This window comes from Pogona vitticeps, chromosome 1 (assembly GCF_051106095.1).
Source record: "Pogona vitticeps strain Pit_001003342236 chromosome 1, PviZW2.1, whole genome shotgun sequence".
NCBI classification, from domain to species: Eukaryota; Metazoa; Chordata; class Lepidosauria; order Squamata; family Agamidae; genus Pogona; species Pogona vitticeps.
The window spans coordinates 204,174,227-204,198,792 of record NC_135783.1 but is presented as its reverse complement, the minus strand read 5'-3'; the positions used below and the strand labels follow the sequence as shown (position 1 = coordinate 204,198,792).

The 24,566-nt window shown below is 43.9% G+C and overlaps 2 protein-coding genes across 5 annotated transcripts in view; one reads left to right on the top strand and one right to left on the bottom strand.

Moving 5' to 3' along the window:
* The window catches only part of FASTKD1 (FAST kinase domains 1), a 61,249-nt gene extending 52,765 nt beyond the window's left edge, over positions 1–8,484 (bottom strand). For 3 of the 4 annotated variants that reach the window (XR_013545732.1, XM_020789442.3, XM_078394414.1), the window contains exons 1-2: positions 6,536–8,484; positions 766–1,242 (exon numbers count right to left, since the gene is read on the bottom strand). Coding sequence is in view for 3 of the 4 variants with exons in the window: in XM_020789442.3 (XP_020645101.3) it covers positions 766–1,127 (362 nt within the window). In the remaining variant the exon portion in view is untranslated. Of the gene's footprint in view, positions 1–765; positions 1,243–5,631 lie in introns of all 4 variants that reach the window. The other variant, XM_072981584.2, reaches the window with a different exon arrangement.
* Positions 8,485–8,593: 109 nt separating this feature from the next.
* PPIG (peptidylprolyl isomerase G) overlaps positions 8,594–24,566 on the top strand; it is a 40,130-nt gene continuing 24,157 nt past the window's right edge. The window contains exons 1-3 of the mRNA XM_078394417.1: positions 8,594–8,746; positions 19,930–20,008; positions 20,170–20,244. Of these exons, the coding sequence (XP_078250543.1) occupies positions 8,684–8,746; positions 19,930–20,008; positions 20,170–20,244 (217 nt within the window). The 5' untranslated portion in view covers positions 8,594–8,683. The remainder of the gene's footprint in view (positions 8,747–19,929; positions 20,009–20,169; positions 20,245–24,566) is intronic.

Here is a 24,566-nt window from a genome sequence, read left to right as displayed (position 1 = left end):
AGACTAAAACAACCAGAAAAATCTGCAGTAGCTGATCACGCCCTAAAACAAACTGGACATGAAATTCTATTTCAAAATACTGAAATACTGGACAACACCAGCAATCATTACGTCAGACTGCACAGGGAAGCCATTGAAATCCACAAGCACCAGCAGAACTTCAACAAAAAAGAGGAAAGTTTGAAACTCAACAAAACTTGGCTCCCAGCTCTGAAAAATACAGCGTGCAAAAGGTCAACAAACTCTACCCAGCCACAAGGACCAGAGATCACTACACACAAAAGACCAGCTAATGACACCCATCAAGCACAGTGACAGATAATCTCTCCTCCTTATCACAACAATACACCCACAACAAAACACACTAATCACCCATCTCCTGAAAAGGACAAAAGACTATCTCACAGTCATAAATACTCCACTCCCAAGCAAACTATACCAGAGCACAGAGTGCTGTCCTTTGAAAATGCTGGTCACAGAGACTGGAGAAACGTTAGGAAGAACAACCTTCAGAACACGACCAAAGAGCCCGAAAAACCCACATCAACCATTAGATCGTGAAAGCCTTCACGAATACAAAGTGTGAATTTGTTGCATTGCCAGGCATTCAGACTTGATTATCCTTAAGGTCCCTTCCAGCTTTACAATCTGAACAGGAGCCCTACCAGCTGGCTGCGCAAAAATGCAAATGTTCCATTTTATTTAAAATGAAGCAAAACCAATAATAAGCACGCCCCCACTACATTTGAGTCTTACACACCTTACCTTAATAGATTATAGAGCATGTCCACTAATGTTTGATCATCCATCTGTGCAATCTTGTTTTCGGCTAAAATGGAAAGAGTAAGAAACTGGGAGTGATTTTTTATATACTCAGTTCTCCTCATGACAACAGGTTTCTTCTTTTGAAACTGATACAGAATGTCAATTGCCATGCCCACATGTTTTTCAGATAGGTTTGTTTTGTTCTTCCCAACAAGGTCAAAAACTTGATCTTCATCTGTGCACTCATGTAGCTGGTTCAACAAGAAGTCGTTGCCACTCCAAGTTTGGCACCGGCAACACCTCAGGGCAAATGGGTAGAAACGTCTTAGGTGAAGCATCTTTGTCATTTCTGCAGGTCTCATTAATTAGACTGAATCCAGAATGCGATCTTCTTCCTTCATTTCTGATAATCACACACCAGCAAGAAGGCTTGGCACTGGGATATATAGAAAGCTCCTTTCCCTGGTTTTGAAGTTACTGTGGGGGAAAACAGAAAGGGATGCTGAAGTATCTTCACGGTATCAGTTTAAAATAAGTACACCAAGCTCCCAAAGAGCACAAATTTGAGTGGTCTGTCTGGCTAGAGATGCTTGAATTAGACACAACTTTCCAGTTCAATGGTCCAAACAAATGTCTGGTTGCTTACCTGTAGCTGTTCTTTAAGTGGTCATCTGTGGGTTCACATAAACAGGTTTGGAGTGCTGGTCAGTTGGAACAATGCTCCATCCGCAGCGAATACATTTCAACAAGGCTTTTGTGGTGTAAAAGTCCAATAAAGGGACAATGCGTGTGTGTGGAAAGATGAATGAGAGGACAATAACTATCCTCAGTCGGAGACTAATATTGATGAAAAAAATGTATAAAAATTGGGGGAAAGTAGCGCTTAGCTGTGATCCAAAGGGTTCTCTGAGGAGAAAAAGGCTCCGGGCCTGTCTATACATGTGCGAGGTGGGCAAGTAATGGGGCTACTGTCAAAGGTTTAGCTAGAGAATGTTCCAGAATATGGCTTGGCACAGGTGCAAACACATTTTTTGTGAACCACAAAGACCACAACTAAGAACATGTTTCTCCCGATGAACACTGCAATACCAATGCAAGGTTTAGTGCTGTTGAAACAAGATGTAGTGAGTCTCAGATTTACACACCACTCCTACATGCTTTCACAGCAGTTTAAATTAACCACAGGTGGCCATGGTATCTGAACCAAGACAACAGCTGCAGTAGCCTTACCTCCACCAGTGCCCAAAGCCACCTCCTACTGCAGTGGCTCCCAAGAACATCTGAGGACCCCAATTTTTGTGTGTTGTCTTTCTAATAGGTCGATTTTACCTATTGGAGAGACAACCAAAAAAAGTGGCAACAAACAGATAAGAGAAATCAAGAAGCTTAAAGCCCACCTTGATATTTTACAAACTGAAGAAATGCAAAACAAGCTCTTATTTCTCAAACAGAAATATTCTGAACATGCAAATAAACCAGGTCAATTTTTGGAAGGACATTTAAGAAAGGAAGTGGAGAAAAAAACAATAACAGGTGTGAGAACAGCAAAGGGGAAATCACATATATGGAGAAAGAAATTGAAGAAGAAACTGTTTCCTATTTTACAGTTATGTAACAAAGAAAACTTGTCAGAAAGAAGAATAGAGGAATACATAAAGAATATAAGCATTCCAAAATTTTCACCTGGAAACAAGAGACATTTTGCATCAAAAGATAACAATCCAAGAGATATCTCAGGCAATAAGAAATCTGAAAATGGACAAAGCACCAGGACCAGATGGATTGACAGCAATCTATTACAAAAGGCTTGAGAAGCAGCTTATAACACCCCTACAAAAAGGAATGAACCAAACAGGTGGAACAAAAGAACTCCCACCATCTTGGCAGGAAGCATATATAACATCAATCTACAAATAAGGTAACGACACATTGCAACCACAGTCATACTGTGGATTACAAAATCTTTGCCTCAATAATGGTGCACAGATTCAAGAAATGTATTATCAAAAGTAGTTTAAGAACATCTGAAGACCTAAAGTGGGAACCACTGCTCTAGATAAATGTGCAGAGTTCCAAGGGCCTAAAACGTTTTTAAAAATCAGATTTTTTGACAATGTAATTTTATTTAATTTAAATAATAAATTATTTTATTTAAATTATTTAATTTAAACCATAATTTAAATTGTGATAACAAGAATTGATTTTTATCCATCCTGTCTAGAACTGAGACAGCTTATTTCAAGAGTGTCTCTCCCAAGTCCCATTCCAAAGAGGAGACCCAGGAGAGCACAGTGGTTGACAGTACTGAAAACCACCAAGAGATCTACGGTAGTAGAACCAACAGCAACATGTTTCTTTTGTTCTTTTCCCTGTAAAGGTCCCACCAAAGATGAGTCAGTAACAACGAAGCCTAAAATCAGTCTTGAATGGATGTAGAGGACCTGTAGCCTCCAGAGGTCACCTTATATTACGGCTATACTGTCCTCAACCCAGAGTGTCCTTTCCCAGCAGGTCCACCAGGGTTAGGCATGAGGAATGTTAGACTGGCCCAAAGATGAAACTATGGTGGTGCAGAATGGACCTAGCCTAACTCCATCTCTATTGATCCCAACTTTAACAAAGTGCCAGCAGTATGAATTTGTTGATTCAAGTTCAAAGAGGCTGCAAGAGGTTGAATTGGACCTCAATGCCAAAGAGAAACCACAGAAAGGGAAAGGACACTGGGAGAATGGAGATAATGGGAACCGCCTGGAAAACTTTGGATTGGCATAACAAAGGTTAAAGATCAACACCCTGCCTTAACAGAAAGGACCATGGGAATTTAAGGGTCTGCAGGAGAAAGATCCTGGCAAGGCCAAAGAATTTGCAGTACACTGTTCCAGAATAAAGTTCTAGTTAACTGCATTGGTTGTATATATTTACGTAAGTCATCAAAAAAATCTGAAATTTGAATCGTGATTTAAATCAATTTAATTTAAATCAAATCCAACCTGCTCTCCAGGTTGATGATCAACCCCATGGGTCCCTTTGATGTTTCCTTTTCCATGGAGGGCCTAGTGACCCACACATGCAGACATTTCATTAATAAAAACACTGCATTTAACGTCCAGAGAAAAAAAAAGGGAAAAAAGCCATGTAGACCTTACTCAGTCCAAAGGCAAGGGTAGGCGATACTTTTTTAAGCACACTGAAAATGTGCACAGAGATGCTTGCTTTCCACCTATACAGGTGTTCATCGGGTGGGGCATCTCTGCATTTTGTACGGTGCAGAAAAAAATATGTGAAAGTCCCAAAACTCATGACAGATGTCCGTGCCAGGTCTGCTCCTTAAAAGTAAGTTTCACAATGCAGGTGGCAAAAACAAGCAGGAAGTCTAGGTTTGAAGTGCTAACCCTGGTGGCCGTTGGTTGGATTATTTCTTCCCACTCACCGAACACAGGGATAATCCAACCAATGGCCACAGGGTTGGCATTTCAAACCCATTTTGTTTTTGCCACCTGCACTGTGAAACTCACCTTTAAGAAACAGACCCGGCACAGACATCTGCCGTGATGCTGGGGCCTTTCATGTGCTACTTCTACACCATCCACAATGCAGGAGTACCCAGCCTGCTGGACAGTTATACAGGTCAAAAGTTAAAATTTGTGTGTACACACATAACTTTTTAGTGGTCTAATAAAGGTATAATGTACAACCTTGTTTTTGGATTGCATCTAATGTGCTGTGCAAAAATGTGCTAGCTGTTCCACCATAAAAGAGCGAGTGTAAAGCACATTATATTGCTCATTGTTCTTTGCCAAAATATAACATACACTGTTCTTATATAATAATACAGTATATTAAATAAATAGCACATAGTCAAAGGCTGTAGATCTTTCTTGAACAGACAAATCAAGTAATAACCGACTGTCCTATTTCAGACTTTTTTTGCCATTTTTGCTTGTTTTAAACAACCTCATTGATTTGAAATAGGCCTTTGTAGCATAATGCAAGTCCTGTGGTTATACAAGTATCTTTCATCTTACTAAAAAGATATTGTGGCATTTATCCCGTGGCCCCTGCCTATTTCACCAAAGACCTCACCGGAGGATCCCAACATGCCCTTTAACACGCTGCCACTAGCTGATCTCTTTATCAACATATATTTCCTATGAAAGACTGAGATCCATTCAGTACTGAACTTTTAAACAGAAACAGGTTAATGATTACAAGTTTTAGGAATACTGTAGTTCTTAAGCATGTTCTGAAAGTTACACAAAGCTTCTGTAGTTTACTTTAACCTCTTCTATCTTAATACAGGTCACACTCTGACTAATCACTCCTTAAACACTCTCTCTGCCTCAAACCCCAAAAACTTTTTCTCCAAACTCTGTCTCTGACTGAACTCTCTAGACTCTGACTCACCCCCTCCCTTCTAGTGTCTCTGGCTCCGCCTCCCAACCGCTCTCATTGGTACAGTACATGCCAATAATCTTCTACCTGAGCCAAAGCAGGGTGATCCCTACAGATATTCTGATCCGTGTAGATCTGGTGAAATTTCAAAACATTTGAAACGTATTTTTTACTAAGCCCACTCTTTAGAGGCAATTACATCAAACAAGATAGCACTGATCTTTCCCAACTTTATATTTTATAAAAGAGAAACATCTAGCACAGCATGTCTTTATTTGGAAAACCAGAGACTTGCTTTTTAAAAAACCAAACACTTCTATAAACAGTGTCTTCAAAACATCATATTTTTAAGATAGCCATGAGATGAATATACATATAATCAAAACTAATATTTCTAGGAGGGAAGCTGTGTTAGTTGGTATCCTGTTGCTACAAAACTAATCTTGTGGTATGTTAAAAATGGCAAAGGATTACCTGGCATAAACATCTGCGGACTGTAGCCCATCTCTTCAGATGCATGAGAAGCTATGCTCCATGTGTCTGAAATGGTGGACTGCAAACTACGAAAACACACACTTGAAAAGAATGTGTTGGATTTGCAGTACTGTACTTTTATGTAAAGAGAATGTGGAGGTTTCTTTTGTAACTTGTCATCAAATCAATTTCAGCTTATGGAACCCTAGCCAGAGTTTCCTAGGTAGAGAATACTCAGAAGTGGTTTGCCAGTCCTTTCTTCTGGGGCACCCCCCAGCACTGTGCCGCTTTCCCAAGGCTACACAGGTTCGCTTTGCCAACGGGAGGTACACTGAAGAATTGAACTGGCAGCTTGTCACTCTGGAGCCAGGAGCCCTGAGCAATAACCGAGGCTTTTTTTCCCACAGTCCTTGGAAATGAAGCCAAAGAAACCACGCACCTTTGCGTACAGAAGGAAACGCAATGAAGCACGCCTTGCTCCTTAGGGACACAGAGCACGTGAAGGGAGCCCTCCCTGCCTTTCAGCACATTCATCTTCCCGGGTGTTTTCTACCGGCAACTACCACCACCGTATTAAAAAGCCTGAACCTTTTCTTTCCCTGAGGCTGACTTGGAGCAGCATCTGCCCCAGCATCAGACCTGGAGGAATTCTGCAAAAGGGTCAGACCACACCGCCCATCAGCAGAACAGGCAAACGCCATCCCTCACCAACGAAGCTGCAGGGCTCCTCCAGGGAACCACGTGCTGGGAGGCTGCAACGACCTACTCCTGTAGACACGCATCTCTCTCCCCCCCCCCCCCACATATCCCATGAAGAAGACAGTGATGCACACAAGTTTTGATGTGCCGAAAAAATCCTGTCCCCATGCGGTGCTCACTACACGTAAACGACTAGGGAACCTACCAAACGACCCGCTCCACAACTTCCGCGATGCAAGACCCTTCCTTGAGTGAAGAAGCCGAGGCAACATTTCCCAGCATACTTCGCTTGCTCCCTCGCGCTCCCGTTGCCTGTCGGGAGTTGTAGTATTTACATTGTAGGCTAGAGTCTGGCCGAATCCTGTTTTCTGAGGCTACCTTTCTTGGGTGGAAATGCATAGGAAGTATACAGATGCTATTTCTCCAGTCTGGATGCTTATCCTGTCGACCTGGGATGACTTGGTTTATCAGTTTTGGAAGAGGTCGCCGTGTTAGTCCGCTAAAGTAGATCAGGCAAAATCCAAAGAAACGAAATTAAACAAGACCAAAACGTGGAGGCACCTTAAAGGCTATCATATTTTAATAGTAAGCTTTCTTGGCACGTCCATTTCGTCAGACATATGGGAACAGATGCCGGTTGTGTCTCCCAAAGATCCATGGAAAACCTGGGGAATCTCTCTGAAGAATGATGTAAAAGTGCCAATTCTGTAGAAACGCTATGGGAAGCCTTTTTCTCCCATTCTCTGATGGAATGGGCGAGGCTAATGGATGAGGCTTGTCATATATAGTAATACAGAGTTAAAGCCGAACACACCTTTTAGTTTCTTCATTCATAGAAAATGCCAGTTGCGATTTCCTCAACTGTGGGAAAGCACTCGGAGAGAAGTCCGAAATGGCTGTGCATGCATGAGAGAGAGAGGAATTCCTCAGGCTGCAGCTCTGCACGCTTGTCCAAGTGTACGTGCCAGTATACAGATGTTTGAATAAATAATGTACAGTATAATAATGTCCCTGCTAGAGCTGGATCCATATTTAGTTACATCTCGGGCAGATAGATCCCTTCAAGTCAATAGGTCCCGAATTAGTGATTACTAGTTTAACTCGGATAGTTTTCAATGAGAGTTACTAAGAGCATCTAGACATCTATTAGCTTTTAGAAAAAGATGTGCATTCCTATTTTTATTTTATTTATTTAATTTATACCCCGCCTATCTAGTCAACTGTGACCACTCTAGGCGGCTACAGCCCAGAAGACAGCTACGCACCCTTTTTAGTGTGGTCCCTCTCCCAAGGATCCAACCCAACGCTGGCCAAAACCAAGGAACGTCTTAGTATTGTGCCTTGCTGACCAGTGGTTGCGATAAGTTTCAGACTGGTGGTTTTAAAATGGGTTTGTATTGTTGTACGGTACTCCGTCCCAGGATCTTAGACAAGTCTTAAATAAACAAACAAACAAATAAAAGCAAAAGTTCAGGTTCTCCAAAACGCCCCATCAGGTTAGGTGGTATAAAAAAAATTAGATGGGCAAGGGAGAAACGGAGAAATCCAGAAAATTCAGCCGAACCTCTTCTTCACATCCAGCCCCGCCAAGGCAGCGGTACAGCAGGTTGCTCATAAAAAAACGTTTGGTGCCATTCGGGCCAAAGACTGGAAACGTCCAGCCCATTCCTCCGTGGAAATCTCGCACCACCGCTAGTGTGATATGGGTGCGTAGAAGGACATGACGAGGCTTCCGGAGACCTGAGTTCGAATCCCAGCTTGGCCAATGCAAAAAAAAAAAAAAAAAAACCGCCCATGGAAGCGGCAACAGGTTAAAAAAACCACCCCTTCAATCTCTCTCGGAACTGGAACACGCTCTGTCAGGGTTGCCCCAAAACGGCCTGAGACGGGGTGACCTCCCCCTCCAAGAGCAAAGGGATAAAATAGATCTCCAGCCCCTTTTTAATCTCCGCCACGGGATTTCAGAGGCCGCCTCGGGCCTGGAGCAAGAAGCGGGAGCCTCTTCGGGAGGGTCTACGCGCCCAAGAAAAAAGGGCGGGGGAGGGAGAAGCCCGGTAGAAACAGACGGGAGCTCTCTTTCCCACAGAAGCATCCTACTTCGGGCCCCAAAAGAGCGGGGCTGCGCTTTACTGTATTTATTTATTTACTGGGCGCCTGACAGGCTCCGGTTCTTTCCCCCCCCCCCACCCCAAATCCACCACGACAGGCGCGCAGACGCACAAGTAGGCCGCCTCCGGGCCGGGCCCCGCGTTCGGCCTCGCCTCAGCCACTCGCGGCGCCGGGTTTCCCGCTTCCTCCCCTCCTCCACTGACGCAGTCCGTGCTGCACCAGATCCTAACATGGCGGCCGCGAGATGGTGAAAGGAGCGCGGCGCCACGGAGGGAGCGAGAAGTCGGGATCCCTCGGCGGAGGAGAGGTGAGTGGCGGGCCTCTGCCGCTTGTGTTTGTGTGTGTGTTGCGGGGCGGGGGAGGGAGAGGAAGAGGAAAAAGGAGCCGCGCCGTGGCGGCGGCGGCGTCCGCGAATTTCAGGCGTTGCGTGAGGGAAAGCGGCATCGTCCAGTAATGGAGGGTGGGGGAAGAATAGGAAGGGGTTTGAGTCGGCCTCATACTGGAATGGGTGGCGGGGAGGGGTGTATGTGTGTCGAGCGAGTGGGGGGGGGAAGGTGCTTTCATTCATCCCTCCCCCCCCAAAAAAAAATCAGACTGGAAGGCCTCAGTCGCTGAATGAAGGGCCGGGACGGCCTCAGCAAGTCAAGCGGGAGGAGGACGGCCCCTTTCCCCGCCGAGAGGAGCTGAGAGAAAACATGGGGCCCTGAATTGGAAGGAAGGGGAGGAAGGAACAAACGAGGGACCCCGGTGGGCGGGGGGAAGAGGAGGAAGCGGCTGGCGGTGCTGGTGCCAGTCCTTGTGATGATAACTGGTTCATATCAGAGGCTTTCGTGCACTTAAGAGGCGGGGGGGGGCGGGCACGACGTCCCTCAGAAACGGAGACCCGAGTCCCCCCCCCCCCCTCAAGCTTATTGAAGCGTTTCACGCAGATCACGGTTTACACAGTAAAGAAGACTTATAACAGACACCCTAACCCAAACCCCGGCCCAGTTTAGGAGGTAACCTGAGAAACTGATTTGTGGGACATTCTTTAGCGGGTGAAGAAGCGCTTTGCAATACAGTACTTGGGTTCAATAAAGGCGGGAGTTCATGTCTTTGCCATTGGAGAGAAGGGAAGGGGGTGGGAGGCGGATAAAAGCAAAGCAGAGAGGGAGAAGACTGTTAAAATGACAATAAGTCGTAAGCTAGGAGACATCATGGACTTGGGAAGAATCCTGGCGGATACACTAATGCCCGGAGGAAGCACTTTCAACACCTGAAACCTGGGCATTTCATCTGTGTTTATCAATACGGAATGTGCCTCAGTTGATGGCACATGCTTAGTTGGTGCCTAATACTAGAGGTTACCTCCTCTGAGTTCCAGTTTGGTCCAGTATAAGAAATAGATTGTTTGCTTCCTTGCCTGTGTTGAATTTGTGAAGTCTTGAAAGATGTTTGTGCAATAGTTAAAGTTAATATGTTTATATCAAGATGTGCATTTTGAATTGTTTCAAATATTTTCCAAGGGTTTGTTCTTTATAAGGTTTGTCTTCACAGTGGACGTAAATAAGTGCATTAGGTTTGGTAGCTCAATGAATTAGGTCTCTGGCTACAGAGCCTGAGGTTGGGAGTTCGATTCCCCACTGTGCTTCCTGGAGATGAGAGACAGCCTGTGTGGCCTTGGGCAAGCTGCACAGTCCCAGGGTGCCCAGAGAAGAAGGGAATGGTAAATCACTTCTGAGTATTCTCTACCTGGAAAACCCTGAAAATAGTTACCATAAGTCAGAATTGACCTGGTAGCACACAATTAAATTACCTTATTCCATCCTGTTTGTAAATTATCTAGAGTTAAGGATACTCAGTGAGAATAGCTAAGGTTGCAGATGACATCCAAAGCAGACTTTCCAGATAATGTATACTGATATGGGCAGCAAAATGCCAAGTAAAATTTACAGTGAGGGTGAAGTGATTCTTTTATGACATAACAGTGCAGCCGTGTTTTGAATACTGTATATTATTTTGGTTAGTTACTTCCAGAAAACATAGATTTGCAACAAATATGAGCAGAGCTGGAACACTTTCTTAATAAGAAAGGGCTGAAGCGCTCAGAATATTTAAATTAAAGTTGTTTGTTTTGTTTTTAAAGGCAACTAATGGGGGAAATGATGGAGGCTATAAAATTATATTTTTTGGGTCATGACTTCAGACATTTGCAAGTGTTTAAAAGTGAGCAACTTCCATGTAAGGCTGGGGAGGTTTTTGTCCAACTAGACAATTTAAAGATACTAAATGCATTTTTCTGATCCATCTCCTGCTTAAACTTATGATTTCAAATACTTAAAACTAGTGAATTTTTATATGCCTTTTAACAAAGTTTATTATTTATTTATTTATTCATTCATTCATTCATTTGACTATAACCTTGTGTTTAGCAACTTGCCCAGTCACCATAGAGAAGAAGAAATTTCATGCTGGTGAATAAGGAAGATAGGCATGGATTGCTCTGCTGCAGGCCTGTTTGTTAAAAGCTAGCTTTGCTAGCTTGTTGAGTGGTGAATACTGTAGTTTACATTTACATGCTAGCTTTGGTAGTAGGGGCTTCCCCTCCTCCGTTACCAGCATGGAAATCCTATTCCCACTGCCCCTGTCGCCTCCCTACCTTGTGCTGCCACCTCCTCCTTTTGCTCCTTCTCCCCTGCCATCATCTTCAGAGTCAGCTTCCCAGCTGTCTTCTGGGAGATGGGCCTGCTGTCTCTGTGCATGTGCCTGCCTATCAGCTGATAGGTGTGGACATGAACAGAGATGGTGGCCTGGCCTCTAGGAGCTGGGCCTGCTATCTCTGTGCATGTACTGGGGTCCTTGTTGATCAGTGAAATTAATTGGGACTAACGTTCCCTGTACGTTGTATGGCTGTGTTTCTGGATTGGGGCCATGCGGTGCTGGATCGCCCATTTGCAGCCAGAACAACGGGGGAGTGGGAGAAGGTGGAAGGACTGGGTAAGGAGGCAATGGGGGCAGTGGGAAGGGGACGAGGAGGCTGTGGGGGAACAAATGGGCAATCCAGCGCCACGTGGTGCCAGATGGCCCATTTGCAGCCGGAACAATAATAGGGAGAAGAAGGCAGGACCAAGTAGGAAGATGAAGGGGGCACATGGGGAGGGGCAGGGGGGGTCAGTTTCCCCTCCCCTTCAGCATGAACGTGCTGAAAATTGCTCACTGCTGGGGACTCTATAGGAATCATACACACCCTCACAAGAGCTGTCATTTAAGCCTCTTTCTTAAAAACAGGTACGTACATATTTTAAAATGTGTTACTCACAGATCTGCCCTCCTCATGAACAGTTGTGCTACTTACGCCCCTTTCCCCCAGGAAACGCATGGGGAGTTTAGCTTTTCTAAATTATCCAGATGGATATAAGGCACAAGTAGAGATGTCAGGCTTTCAAAAAGCAGTGGGATTAAGAAATAGAACTACAGTATTAGTCAATAATTGTACAGTGGTGCCCCCCATAGCGACGATAATCCATTCCGGAAAAATCGTCGCTATACGGATTCGTCGCTATGCAGAACAAAAAAGCCCATAGAAACGCATTAAAACGTGATTAATGCGTTCCTATGGGCTTCAAACTCACCGTTCAGCGAAGATCCTCCATAGTGCGGCCATTTTCGCTGCCTGTTAAGCAAGGAATCTGTCCCAGAAAACAGCGGGCGGCCATTTTGAAACCGCTGATCAGCTGTTTAAAAAGCACAGCCAGCCAGCCCCAGACTACGTCCGGCCTCCTTGGCGGAGCTGTCCCGGGGCTCAGACAGGCGGGCTGAAGGGTCTTTCTCCAGCGAGCGAGGGCTTGGAGGCAGCCGCCCGGGGCGGGAAGGCACACCACCCGCCACCAGCCAGCCAACCCCGGACGCCCGGTCTCCTTGGCAGGGCGCAGACAGGGCGAGGAGGGGGTCTCTGGTGCACCGCCCCCCGTCCAGCCGCTGCCGCCCTGATCCTGGTCCCCGGCGGGCGCCTCCTCCCTTGCAGCGCCTCCTGCCACGACTGCTCTTTGGCTCAGCGCCCCAGGGGTGCACGTGGGGATCGGGGCCAGGCCCTTCACCCCTCCTTCCCTCCCTCCTCCCAAGGCGCCAATCCAGAGCGTCCCCCCTCCCACTGTCCCCTATTTATGCAGGAGCTCTTGGGGGGGGTAGTGCGGCGCCGATCAGCTGTTTAAAAAGCCTTGCTTGCTGCGCCGATCAGCTGTTTAAAAAGCCTTGCTTGCTGCGCCGATCAGCTGTTTAAAAAGCATTGCTTTGCCATGATCGGTTCCCCAAGCAGGGAACCGATCATCGCAAAGCGAAATTCCCCCATAGGGAACATCGGAAAGCGATCGCAAAAGCGATCGCAAAGCGATTTCATCGTTATACGATGCAATTGCTATGCAAGGCACCACTGTATTTTTGAAAAAGGTTGCCAAAAAAGCACTGCCTGTCCCATTGGTTTACATAGGGGAAATAACACAGAAGCCCTCACTAGCCATAACTATAACATGATTAGATCTACTGTATAATGTTACTTTCCTCTGTGCAACACTAGTGATCCAGGTCATCCCTGTTCCACGTTGTCTACAGTTCTGTTAAGCAGTAGACCTAAAAATTAATTCTTGAAACTGAAAAATGTTTTGCAGCTTGACTTTTGTTCTAGAATTTATAAAGCCTATATTGCAGAATTTAAATGAGAATTCTTCCCCATATTTATTTTCCCTGTTCCAACCTTATTGTTAAGTGGGCCATAAGTAAAGTCCAGGTTGTTAAGTAATGCCACTTTAGTGCTTACTGAAATATATCTGCAGCACTGTGTAAGTAGACTAGATGCAAAACATACCAATTAAGGTAGGCACCAATGCATAGACAGACAGAAATGCCCCATGGTGCTAAACTTTTCCTTATCTTCTTGGGGAGCTGTAATGTTTGAAAGATAAGGCTCTGCTTGTGAGAGGAACATCTGTTCCTCTGTATTTGCATTAAGGCAATAGGCAGACTTCAGCAATAACATCCATCAGTTTGCCTACATTCTGTATGTCTGCAACCAACAAATCTGCTAGGAATCTTTGCATTATTTTTTCTCTTTGAGACTAAACAGGCATAGCTATTCATATTTGATGGGTACAGCATTCAGTACAAAATCTAGAATCCATGCAGTTTGGCTACTTTACAATCTTGGATCTATGTATGTAGATAGTTTATGTGAGTGTTTATAAATAATAAATGGCAGCTATTCTGTGATAATTGATTAAGACAAGAGTGTAGCCCTGTTCAGTATGAGAAAATGTTAGAACATCTAATGTCTAATGAAGCCTTTAATGATCAGAGAAAGGAAGGTGAAGGGTTCTCTAGACCCGAGCATCCTTTGAAATGTTTTTGATTACAATTCTCATTGCCTCTTACCACTGATTATCTTGAACAGTTTTACTGATTTTTCTTCTGGTTGCTGTAGACCAAGACACCTGAAGGGCAAATGGTTCCCTAGCCCTACTCTAAACAATTCCTGGCCCTTCATTTTCTTTCTTCATCTGTAACATGATGCTGCCAGAGTGTACAGAATATAGGTACAGTGGTGCCCCGCACCACAACAATAATCCGTTCCCTGAAATTGCTGTTAAGCGAAAACATTGTCCAGCGAAAACAGTTTCCCAATTGGAATGCATTGAAACCCATTTAATGCGTTCCAATGGGAAAATTACCTTGTTGTCCAGCGAATATCGCCCATAGGGGGAAGCCATTTTCTGAGCTCTGATCAGCTGTTAAAATGGTTGCCCTGTGAAGCATGGGTCCAGAAAACACAGGGCAGCCGTTTTGCGGAGCCGGAAAACATTGTCGTCTTGCGAACAAACGGTTCGTGAAGCACGGACCTAATCGTCGGCAAATGAAAATCCCCCATAGGAAACATCGTTTTGCGATCACTAGAGCGATCGCAAAAATGTCACTGTCCTGCAGATTCATTGTACAGCGGGGTCATCGTCTAGCAAGGTACCACTGTATTGTGGTTAGAAAGAACTATATGTCAGGATAACTTGTAGAAAATATTGCTTACAGAGTGTATTATCACAGTGTAATTGTCCCCAATTGTCTCACATCCTCCCATGTTACCTTCTTTCATGATTTGATCCATAACTGGATACAGAGGATGCTTTGGAACAAATGAATTTATTAGACTATGTAGGGATATACAGTCAACCCTTAATTTACGAACTTAATCCGTTCTGGAAGGACATTCGTACGTTGAAAGGTTTGTAAGTCAAAGTACCATTTCCCATTGAAATGCATGGGAACGGAATTAATCTGTTCCAGCATTTCAAAAAAATAATAATACTAAAATAAAAAGAGCAAGTCCCACGCTGGGACTGCCAAAAAAAAAAAAAAAAGTAAGTTGAGGGTTGACTGTAACTGGAATTTCATCCATAAGCTCTGAACTGTCTTTTTCTACAGATGACTCATCCTTATGCTCACTACCTTCTTTTGTATTTCTTTATAGGGAACAACCCCTGCTCCTTGAAGAGCTCCTTTAGCTATGCTAGGCAGGGGATGCCACACCAGAGCTGGCTTATGAATAGGCATACTTGCCCCCAAGTAGACTTTCCCCATCTTCCACCGCCTTTTTGCCTAGCTGAAGGGCTTGGCAAAATGCACATGTATACTTACTCCAGCTCACCTGCAGCTTCACTCTTGGTCGATGAAAATATAGACCCAAAAAAAAAAAAAAAAAAAAAAGTGGAAGACCAGATAATCTGAGATCCCCCCAAAAAATGATTATGCAGTGACCAAAATATCAAACAGTCCCTATAGCTGCTTTGCAAACCATGTATAAAGACTTGTCTGCACAGTGTTTCTGGTTGTTATGGGTCACTTTGTTGCAGATTTCTCACCCCAGTGTTTGCATTCACACACAGGGAAAATGTTTGTAGCTGGAGGTACTAGGATACATGATGTTGTCCTGATACTGCCTGTCAACACCCCTCCAGAATCGCTCCCAGATTTCTCATTCCCAACACAGATAGTCCTTTCTCTTTTTTTCCCTATCTACCCTCTCCTTACCTATTTCAAAATCGCCTCTCTTCTGCTCATATTTTATTTGTCTACAATGCAAGGAAGGGTGGAGACTGGCAAAAAAAATAAAATAAGGAAAAGCAGTCAAATGACACACCCACATGAAGTACAGTGGGGTCTCGACCTACGGAATTAATCCGTATTGGAACGGAATCCGTAAGTCGAAAAGTCCGTAGGTCGAAAATGCAGTCCCCATAGGAATGCATTGAAAACCATTTAATTCGTATCTAGCCCAAGAAACCCCCCACACACAAACAGAAAAAAAAATTAAAAATAAAATTTTAAAAAATCATTTTACCTTTTTGAAGTCTTCAAGGGGTCCCCCGCCGACGCCATCGCTGCTTTTGAAGGACTCCGAGGGCTTTGGCGCGGATGCCGGAGGCTTCTCGGAGCTCCCCCGCTGTAGCCATCGACGCTGCCGGAGGACTCTGGGGGGGGACATCCAAGAGGCTTCCCATGGTGGTGGGGAAGGCCTTCGGAGGTCCCCCGCCACCACTGGCAGCCGCGCCGCGCCAGGCTATCCCAGCCATGCTTGGGCTTCCAGGATTGCCCAGCGCAATGTGGCTCCAAGTGGCAGCAGCGGCACGGTGGGGGGGCTTCTCCATTGCTTCTCCTCCTGGAAGGCATCCGGAGGTCCCCCACCCTGCCGCCGGTAGCCGCGCAGTGCCGGGCAACCCCCGGGAGTCCGAGCATGACTGGGATAGCCAGGCGCAGTGGCTCCCGGCGGCGGCTGCAGCGGGGGACCTCCGGATGCCTTCCAGGAGGAGAAGCAATGGAAGGCATCCAGAGACCCCACCCTGCCGCCGCCGCTGGGAGCCTTCGGAGCTCTCAAAGGGCTTCCTCCAATGTCGGGGGGAAAGCCCTTTGAGAGCTCGGAAAGCAAACAAGCAGGGAGAAAAGGCTGGAAATTTGAATTTCCCGCCCTTTCTCCCTGCCTTCTTGCCTTCTGAGCTCTCAAAGGGCCTCTTCCGATGTTGGGGCGAAAGCTCCGAAGGCAAGAAGGCAGGGAGAAAGCGCAGGAAATTCAAATTTGAACAAGTGTGAATGGGCTTTAAATTGCACCGGTGTTCCAGGTCATTTTATGTATGTCATGAAAGGGTATACTAATAAGTAGTTGTTACCAGTGATTATGTGAGTGGAGAATTTTTCACTTAGATTAGATTATGCATCCTTCAGTCTCAAGTGACTATGGTAACGTGCTCTGAATAGAGGACTTGGAACAGCATCTAGTGTGGCTGAGAAGGCCAATTCAAGAGTGACAATCCCATGCTAAAGACAAATACAGTGGTGCCCCGCATAGCGATGTTAATCCATTCCAGGATTAACGTCGCTATCCGGATTCGTCACTATGCGGGGGGGACCCATAGGTTTAATGCGTTCCTATTGGGGAAAAACTCACTGCTAAGCGGGAATCCTCCATAGGGCCGCCATTTTCGCCGCCTCGGTAAGCAAGGAATCGGTGTGAAAATGCTGCGGGTGGCCATTTGGTTGATCCGGCGGCCATTTTGGAACCGCCGATCAGCTGTTTTCTAAACATCACAATGCATTCCGCTTACCGATCATCGCAATGCGATGTTTTGCCACCTAAAACATCGCAATGCGATCGCATTAGCGATCGCAAAAAACACATTGATATACGGATTCGTTGTTAAACAGTGCGCTCGTTAAGCGAGGCACCACTGTACAATCTGTCCCCTGTCCAGCTCCCTTATTTTCCTGGTTTCAGGACTGCCTCTTTGCCTCAGCCTGCTGAACAAGTGTCTCTTCAAAATGGGAGAGGCCATGCTGCACCGCCTGCTTCCAGGCTGAACGCTCAGATGTCAAGGTTTCCCATCTGTTGCAGTTCATTCCTAAGGCCTTCAGATCCTGCTTGCAGATATCTTTGTATCACAGCTGTGGTCTCCCTCTGGGGCAAGTTCCCTGCACTAATTCTCCATACAGGAGATCTTTTGGAATCCGACCAACAGCCATTCTCACAGCATGCCCAAGCCAATGTAGACACCACTGTTTCAGTAATGTATACTGTACATACTAAAAATTCCAGCTCATTCTAGGACTACTCTATTTGGAACTTTGTCCTGCCAGATGATACCAAATATGTGCCGTCAGCTTCTTATTAGCCATACTCTCTATGAGTCTAGGGAACATGGTAGCTGCTTTGCCAATGTGTTTATCCAGTAATTGGATACAATTCAGCTAAACTGGGCAGAACATGGTAGCTGCTTTGCCAATGTGTTTATCCAGCTCGACATCTAGGGAGAGAGTGTCAAAGATACAGTGGTGCCTCGCATAACGATGTTAATTGGTTCCATTAAAAACATTGTTATGTGAAAACATCGTTAAGCGAAACACCATTTCCCATAGGAATGCATTGAAAACCGGTTAATCCGTTCCAATAGGAGCCTATTCAATACATTTCAATGGTGAAAAAAAAATTACCAAAAATTCAAAAAGACACAGAACAAAGCCAAATTACTTTAACGAAGGTTTTATTAGGTGCACTAACGATTCCAAGCATTTTAAACATTTTTTTAACATTTTAGAATATTTTTAAAATAGCGAAAACAGGGCTGTAAAAAAAAAGTTAAGCGAAATAGGGGACCTAAAACTGTCATCATTAAGTGAAGCAAGGTCCCAAACCTCGTTATGCGAAAATCCCCCATAGGAAACATCGTTAGGTGAGGCGGCAAAATTTCCAGCAAAGGCCATCGTTATGCGAATTCATCGTTGAGCGAGGCACTCGTTGCGCGAGGCACCACTGTAGTTGAGGCAAGGTACACAAAGTAATGAACAACCTCCAGTTCTTGTATGGAGCTGGTAATAGAGGGAGGTGAGTCCACGCCCTGGCCCATGGCTTGTGTTTTCTTCAGGCTGATTGTTAATCCAAAGTCTTGGCAGGCCTTGCTAAAACAATTCATGTGTTGTTGGACGTCTTCAGCAGAATGGGCAACAACCGCTGCATCATCGGCAAAGAGGAAATCCCGCATGCACTTCAACTGGACTTTGGTCTTCGCTCACAATCTAAAGAAATTAAAGAGCTTTCCATCTGATCTTGTCTGGGGCTAGACACCTGTTGCAGAATTTTTCACTACCTATTACATTTTTATATACAGTAATTTGCATTTCTAAATTCATTGTTTTATTAATCAGTAAATCAGTAGAGGTCTGGTGAGAGCTTCTCCATAAATTCCATTGATTCAAATGATAATAAGCCACAGTTAGAGTAGGCCCATTTGAATGGATCTTATAATGAAACATAAAATAGATGAGTCATAATCCCCATTGATTCAGTGGGCCTACTCTAGTGTGATTTATAATACTAAGCAGCAGGATTTGGGTCAATTGGATACTATTCAACTAAACGGGGCATACCCCCATTATAATTACCTAATTTTTTCCAGCTGTCCTTATTTTGAGAGTGTACGTGTATACGTATTTTTATATATAGGTGCATGTTATTGAATTGTTCTGACTTAGTATCTCTATAAGTATTCCAACAACAATAGTTTCTAAATGAAGTTTTGAATTTGCTTTAAATAAAATATTAGATGTTAACAACTGTTATATACTCATTGTTTTCAATTAAATATTGTGTTTCATATAATATTTGGGTCCTTTTCAAGGAGAAAAGTGGGGTAGTGGTAGTAGTAGTGGTGGTGCTGGTATGTTTTTCCTGGTTATATTGACTTTAAAATATGCCTTATTTTTACTGATTCCAATTTTGAATTTGATTTTTTTTTACTCTTGGAAAAAGTGAGATATAACTACAATATATAAAATTAATATTCCAGTTCTTTTTTATCATATAATATGCTAAAACATGAGAGTCGATTTAGGAAATTAAATATTCATCACAGCATTTTGACTTAATTTTTAATTGTAAAGCTACTTGGTGCTCTTGCCTTTTATTTCATTCTATGCTTGTATCTTGTCTCTGTCATCTTCTAGTATATCTTCTGTGTAATGCTACTGAATACAGTAGTTCTAGATGGGTAGAAAGTATTGTGTTCCTGAATTAAGTGACAGAGAGGGATTAATTGACTCTAGTGTTCAGTTTGTAACATATCCCTAATTTTTTTCTCTGTCTTGCCCATACTTGTAAATAATCTGTTGCAGCCAAAGAATTTATCTGTTAAAATGTGGGAGTTGGATATCATGAAGATTTTTTCCCACCTGTGGTCGTGTCTGCCAAAATTGGTGTTCTTCTCATCTAAAGCCCATGAAAATCACAAACTGTTCAGCACAAGTTCTGTTTGTGCATTGTTACCTCTACGAATCAAGTAAACTGATACAATTTCATGTCCTATCTTTGTCATTTGTTACTATTCCATAATCAAGGGTTCTTGTTAAAAAGCTTTCACATGTAGCAGAACTCACTTATTCACTAGTTGGAAATTGTAAAATGAATTATTTGTAATTCTATTACAGTCTAAAAATTCTGAAGCCATGGGAGTGAAAACTCAAAGGCCCCGTTGCTTTTTTGACATAGCCATCAACAATGTACCTGGTAAGAGATGTCAATAGCTTTTATATTGGATTTTGTCATAATAAAATGTTCAGTAACACTAAGTATATAAATAACCACAGAAGACTCACATGCATAAATGTGAAAGGAATATAAATGCAATACCATTAATGCCACATTTTTGCATTTTGTTCTTATTTTAGCTGGGAGAGTTGTCTTTGAGTTATTTTCTGATGTTTGCCCAAAGACATGTGAGAACTTTCGCTGCCTTTGTACAGGTTTGTAGAAGTTTTTCTTTCCTTACATAATTTACTATATTAAGGCATTCCAAATGTAATTACCTTTTGGATTCCTTGCCTAATATAACAAAACATAGGCGAAAATCCTGTTGCTTAGCATAAGCCGAATTGTAACTTTGTGTCCATTCTTCCCTGATAAATAAAGCATCTCCACTGTGATTCTCAGGGTGCATATGTGCACACTCCAATCCAGTGGGTGCGTGCCACTCGCACCACCCCAAAAATTGTGGTGGTGACAGATTGTTTCATAGGGAAAAACAAACCAAAAATATGATTTGATGTAATCTAATCTAAGCAACAGGATTTGGGCCAATAGCTGTGTAGTAAAACAAGATATGATTTTTTGTTCATCTTTCTGAGTACAAAAATGAAGAAGTGTTGTATTTTTAGTGTTTTAGCATACGCTCATGTATACAAATATTTATTTATTTGTTGTATTTATGGGCTGCCTTTCTCCTCGTAAGGAGACTCAAGAAATAACTTACATGGGTATTTATAGTGATCACTGCTTATTTTGCCCTTCCCCTGTGTTGCACTGAATTTCAAACTGTTCAGTTTTCTCTGTGCTTCTAAAGCCCAGTACTTTCTCCCAGGGCAAAAGAAGGGCAAGGATTTGTCCCTCTGCTGTACTGGATTTCTGTTTCCTGAGTCACTCTGTGGTTCCACACAAGGCAAAATGGGTGGGTGGGGGACCATATCTTGTGTTTCTCACTGAAGACAATGAGGTCACACATTAGTGGGCTCTTATCAACCACTGACTTAAGTGCAACATAAGGCATAATAATGGGATCTGAAGGCCTTAGAATGGACTTTAACAGATGGGAAACCTTGACATCTGAGCTTTCAGCCTGGAGGCAGGCGGTGCATCATGGCCTCTCCCAATTTGAAAGACACTTGCCCAGCAGGCCAAGGCAAAGAGGCAGTCCCAAAACTAGCAAAATCAGGGAGCTGGACAGGGGACAGATTTTATTTGTCTTCAGTGCGAATTGGCCTTTTGAGCCACACTAGATTCTGTTCCAAGTCCTCTATTCAGAGCATGTTACCATAGTCTCTTGAGACTGAAGGATGCCTAATCTAATCTAATCTGAAGGCATAATGTGTGAAGCCTGCATTGTATGTTAGTAAGAATAATGATTAGAACTATTTCTTGCGTTGTTGCTTTTCAGCTGTTTGATTGGGACTCATAGCAGATCGTACCCTAGCCTATGGTGGATCATGCTTGTACCACCACCAAAGCCATTTTTGTTCATTTTTTATAAGTGAGAAACAGATGACAGGACAAAAAAAGCAAAGCGTGCTGCTTATATACCGCCCCATAGTGCTTCAAGCATTCTCTGGGCGGTTTACAATTTAATTATGCAGGCTACACATTGGCCCCCAGCGAGCTGGGTACTCATTTTACCGACCTTGGAAGGATAGAAGGCTGAGTCAACCTTGGCCGGCTACCTGGGATTTGAACCCCAGGTCGTGAGCACAGTTTTAGCTGCAGTACAGCGGTTTAACCACTGCACCACGAGGACAGAGAGGAGATGATACCGAATTAGCAAGTACAAAAGAGGACAGAATTTCTTTAGCAGTTTTCTAGAAGCTGGCAGATACAGTTTGTTCAAGGATGAGAAAAACTGGTTGGCAGGGTAGTACTTTATTTAGATAGATAGATAGATAGATATAGATATAGATAGATATAGATATAGATAGATAGATAGATAGATAGATAGATAGATAGATAGATAGATAGATAGTTAGTTAGTTAGTTAGTTAGTTAGTTAGTTAGTTAGTTAGTTAGATATCTATCTATCTATCTATCTATCTATCTATCTATCTATCTATCTATCTATCTATCTATCTATAGTTAGTTAGTTAGTTAGTTAGTTAGTTAGTTAGTTAGTTAGTTAGTTAGTTAGTTAGTTAGTTAGTTAGTTAGTTAGTTAGTTAGTTAGTTAGTTAGTTAGTTAGTTATATGCCGCCCACTCTACCCAGAGGTCTCTGGGCGGCTTTCAATAATTAAAATTCAATACAATAAAAATAAAATGATTAAAATACAATTAAAATGCAATTAAAATAGTCATCATCAGGACCCACAGTTGATGTTATTTCAATTAAAAGCCTTCTGGAACAGGAAGGTTTTGACCTGGCGCCGAAATGTCATCAACGTCGGCGCCAGACAAATTTCAGTTGGGAGGCCGTTCCATAGTCTGGGGGCAGCTGCCGAGAAGGCCCTTTGTCTACAAACCATCCCTCTTACCTCCTTGAGGGACAGCTCTTTCAAAAGGGCCCCCTGGCTAGATCTTAACTGCCGGGTAGGCTCATATGGAAGGAGGCGGTCCTTCAAGTATCCAGGGCCCAAGCCGTTTAGGGCTTTATATGTCAAAACAAGCACTTTGAATTGGGCCCGGGCAGCAACTGGTAACCAATGTAAGTTAAACAGAATCGGCTTGATGTGATCTCTAGTGGCTGCACCACTCACCAGCCGTGCAGCTCGATTCTGGACCAGTTGCAGTCACCGGACCGTCTTCAAAGGCAGCCCCACGTAGAGTGCATTGCAATAATCTATATGAGATGTTACCACTGCGTGTGTAACTGTCATGAGACTCCGCTCGTCCAGGTAGGGCCATAGCTGGTATAATTTCCGCAGCTGAAGGAAGGTGCCTCTGGCCACCAAGTCCACCTGGGCTTCCAAAGTTAGACTGGAGTCCAGGAGCACCCCCAGGCTGCGGTCCCTGTCCCTTAGGGGGAGTGTAACCGCATTCAGGGCAGGGAGATGGCCCTTCAACCTGTCCGTCGAAGCACCCACTGTGACAAACCCAGACCTACTGGGATCTGCCACACATTCACTAAGCTGCCACCAACCATTCCCTTGAAGAAGTCACACAGACCAGGGATGGATTTTTAAACAATAAAAGAATTAGGTTTATTTAAATACACACAGGGAAAAATAAACAATCAGGTGAATAAAATAAAGTAACGTGGCTTATTCTCACTCATACAAGCATACAGTTTGGTTCACACAGAACCCTTAACTTAAAGCACAGACCCTGAACCTATCAGTTCTGGCTAACCAACAGACACCTGAACCTATCAGGTTGGTACTCTGACACACAGTAGTACCCTGTCTGACACACAGACTCCCACAACAGCTTCTTCTTCCCAGCTGCTGCTTCGTCACAACCCAGTGTCTCTCAGCATCTCCCTCTCACCACACAGGTTTCACATTTATATACAGTACAGCCCCTCCTCCTGATGTCCCGCCTTCCACTCCCCATAGGATGGAACTTTCCCTCCAAACCCATGACAGACAGGTAACATCAGTGCTGTATGTAACACCTCCCCTCTTTATAAGTTGTTTTGTAGGGGGAAAGCTAACGTGCTTTTCACCAAAAAACAATCTGGGTAAAATACACAACAACAGTTATACATACCATACTATACTTACTTATACTTACATTCTAAGTTAAACCATAGCAAATAGGCATTTAAACATTTACCATATACATTACATCAATTTACCTTTATTCATACAAACCAAATTCAAAAAAACAGGTACATTTAACCTTTTGTCATCATTATATACACATAGTCCATGTTTCTTTCGCCGTCTTCATTCTTCAGGTCTTCTTGATAAAGCGTCAGCAACACAGTTCACTGACCCTCTGACCACCTTCACTTCAAAGTCATAGTCCTGTAGGTTTAAAGCCCACCTCATAAGTTTGCTATTGTGGGTTTTCATTGTCTTTAACCATTGCAATGGTGAATGGTCAGTACACAGAATAAAATGTCTTCCCCAGATGTAAGGCTTGGCCTTCTGGATCGCGTAGACTATGGCCAAACACTCCTTCTCCACGGTTGCCAAATGTCTCTCACCTTTTTGAAGTTTCCTACTCAGGTAGGACACTGGATGCTGGTCACCATTCTCATCCTCCTGGCACAGAACTGCTCCTACCCCGCTGTTAGACGCATCGGTGTAGATGATGAACTCCCGGTCGAAGTCTGGAGCACGCAGGACAGGATAGTTGATTAACGCCTCCTTCAACCTCTGGAACGCCTCCTCACAGTCGCTGGTCCACGGGATGCGGTCATCAGCCGTCTTCCTCGTCAGATCGGTCAGCGGAGCCGCAATCTCGCTAAACCTCGGGATGAACTTTCTGTAGTAGCCCACCAACCCAAGAAATGATTTGACTTTTTTCTTGGTGTTGGGTCTAGGCCAATCACGAACAGCTTCTATTTTGGCCTCCAGGGGTTTTATCATTCCTCCCCCTACCATGTGACCCAAGTATTTTATTTCTGGGCTACCCAGCTGACAC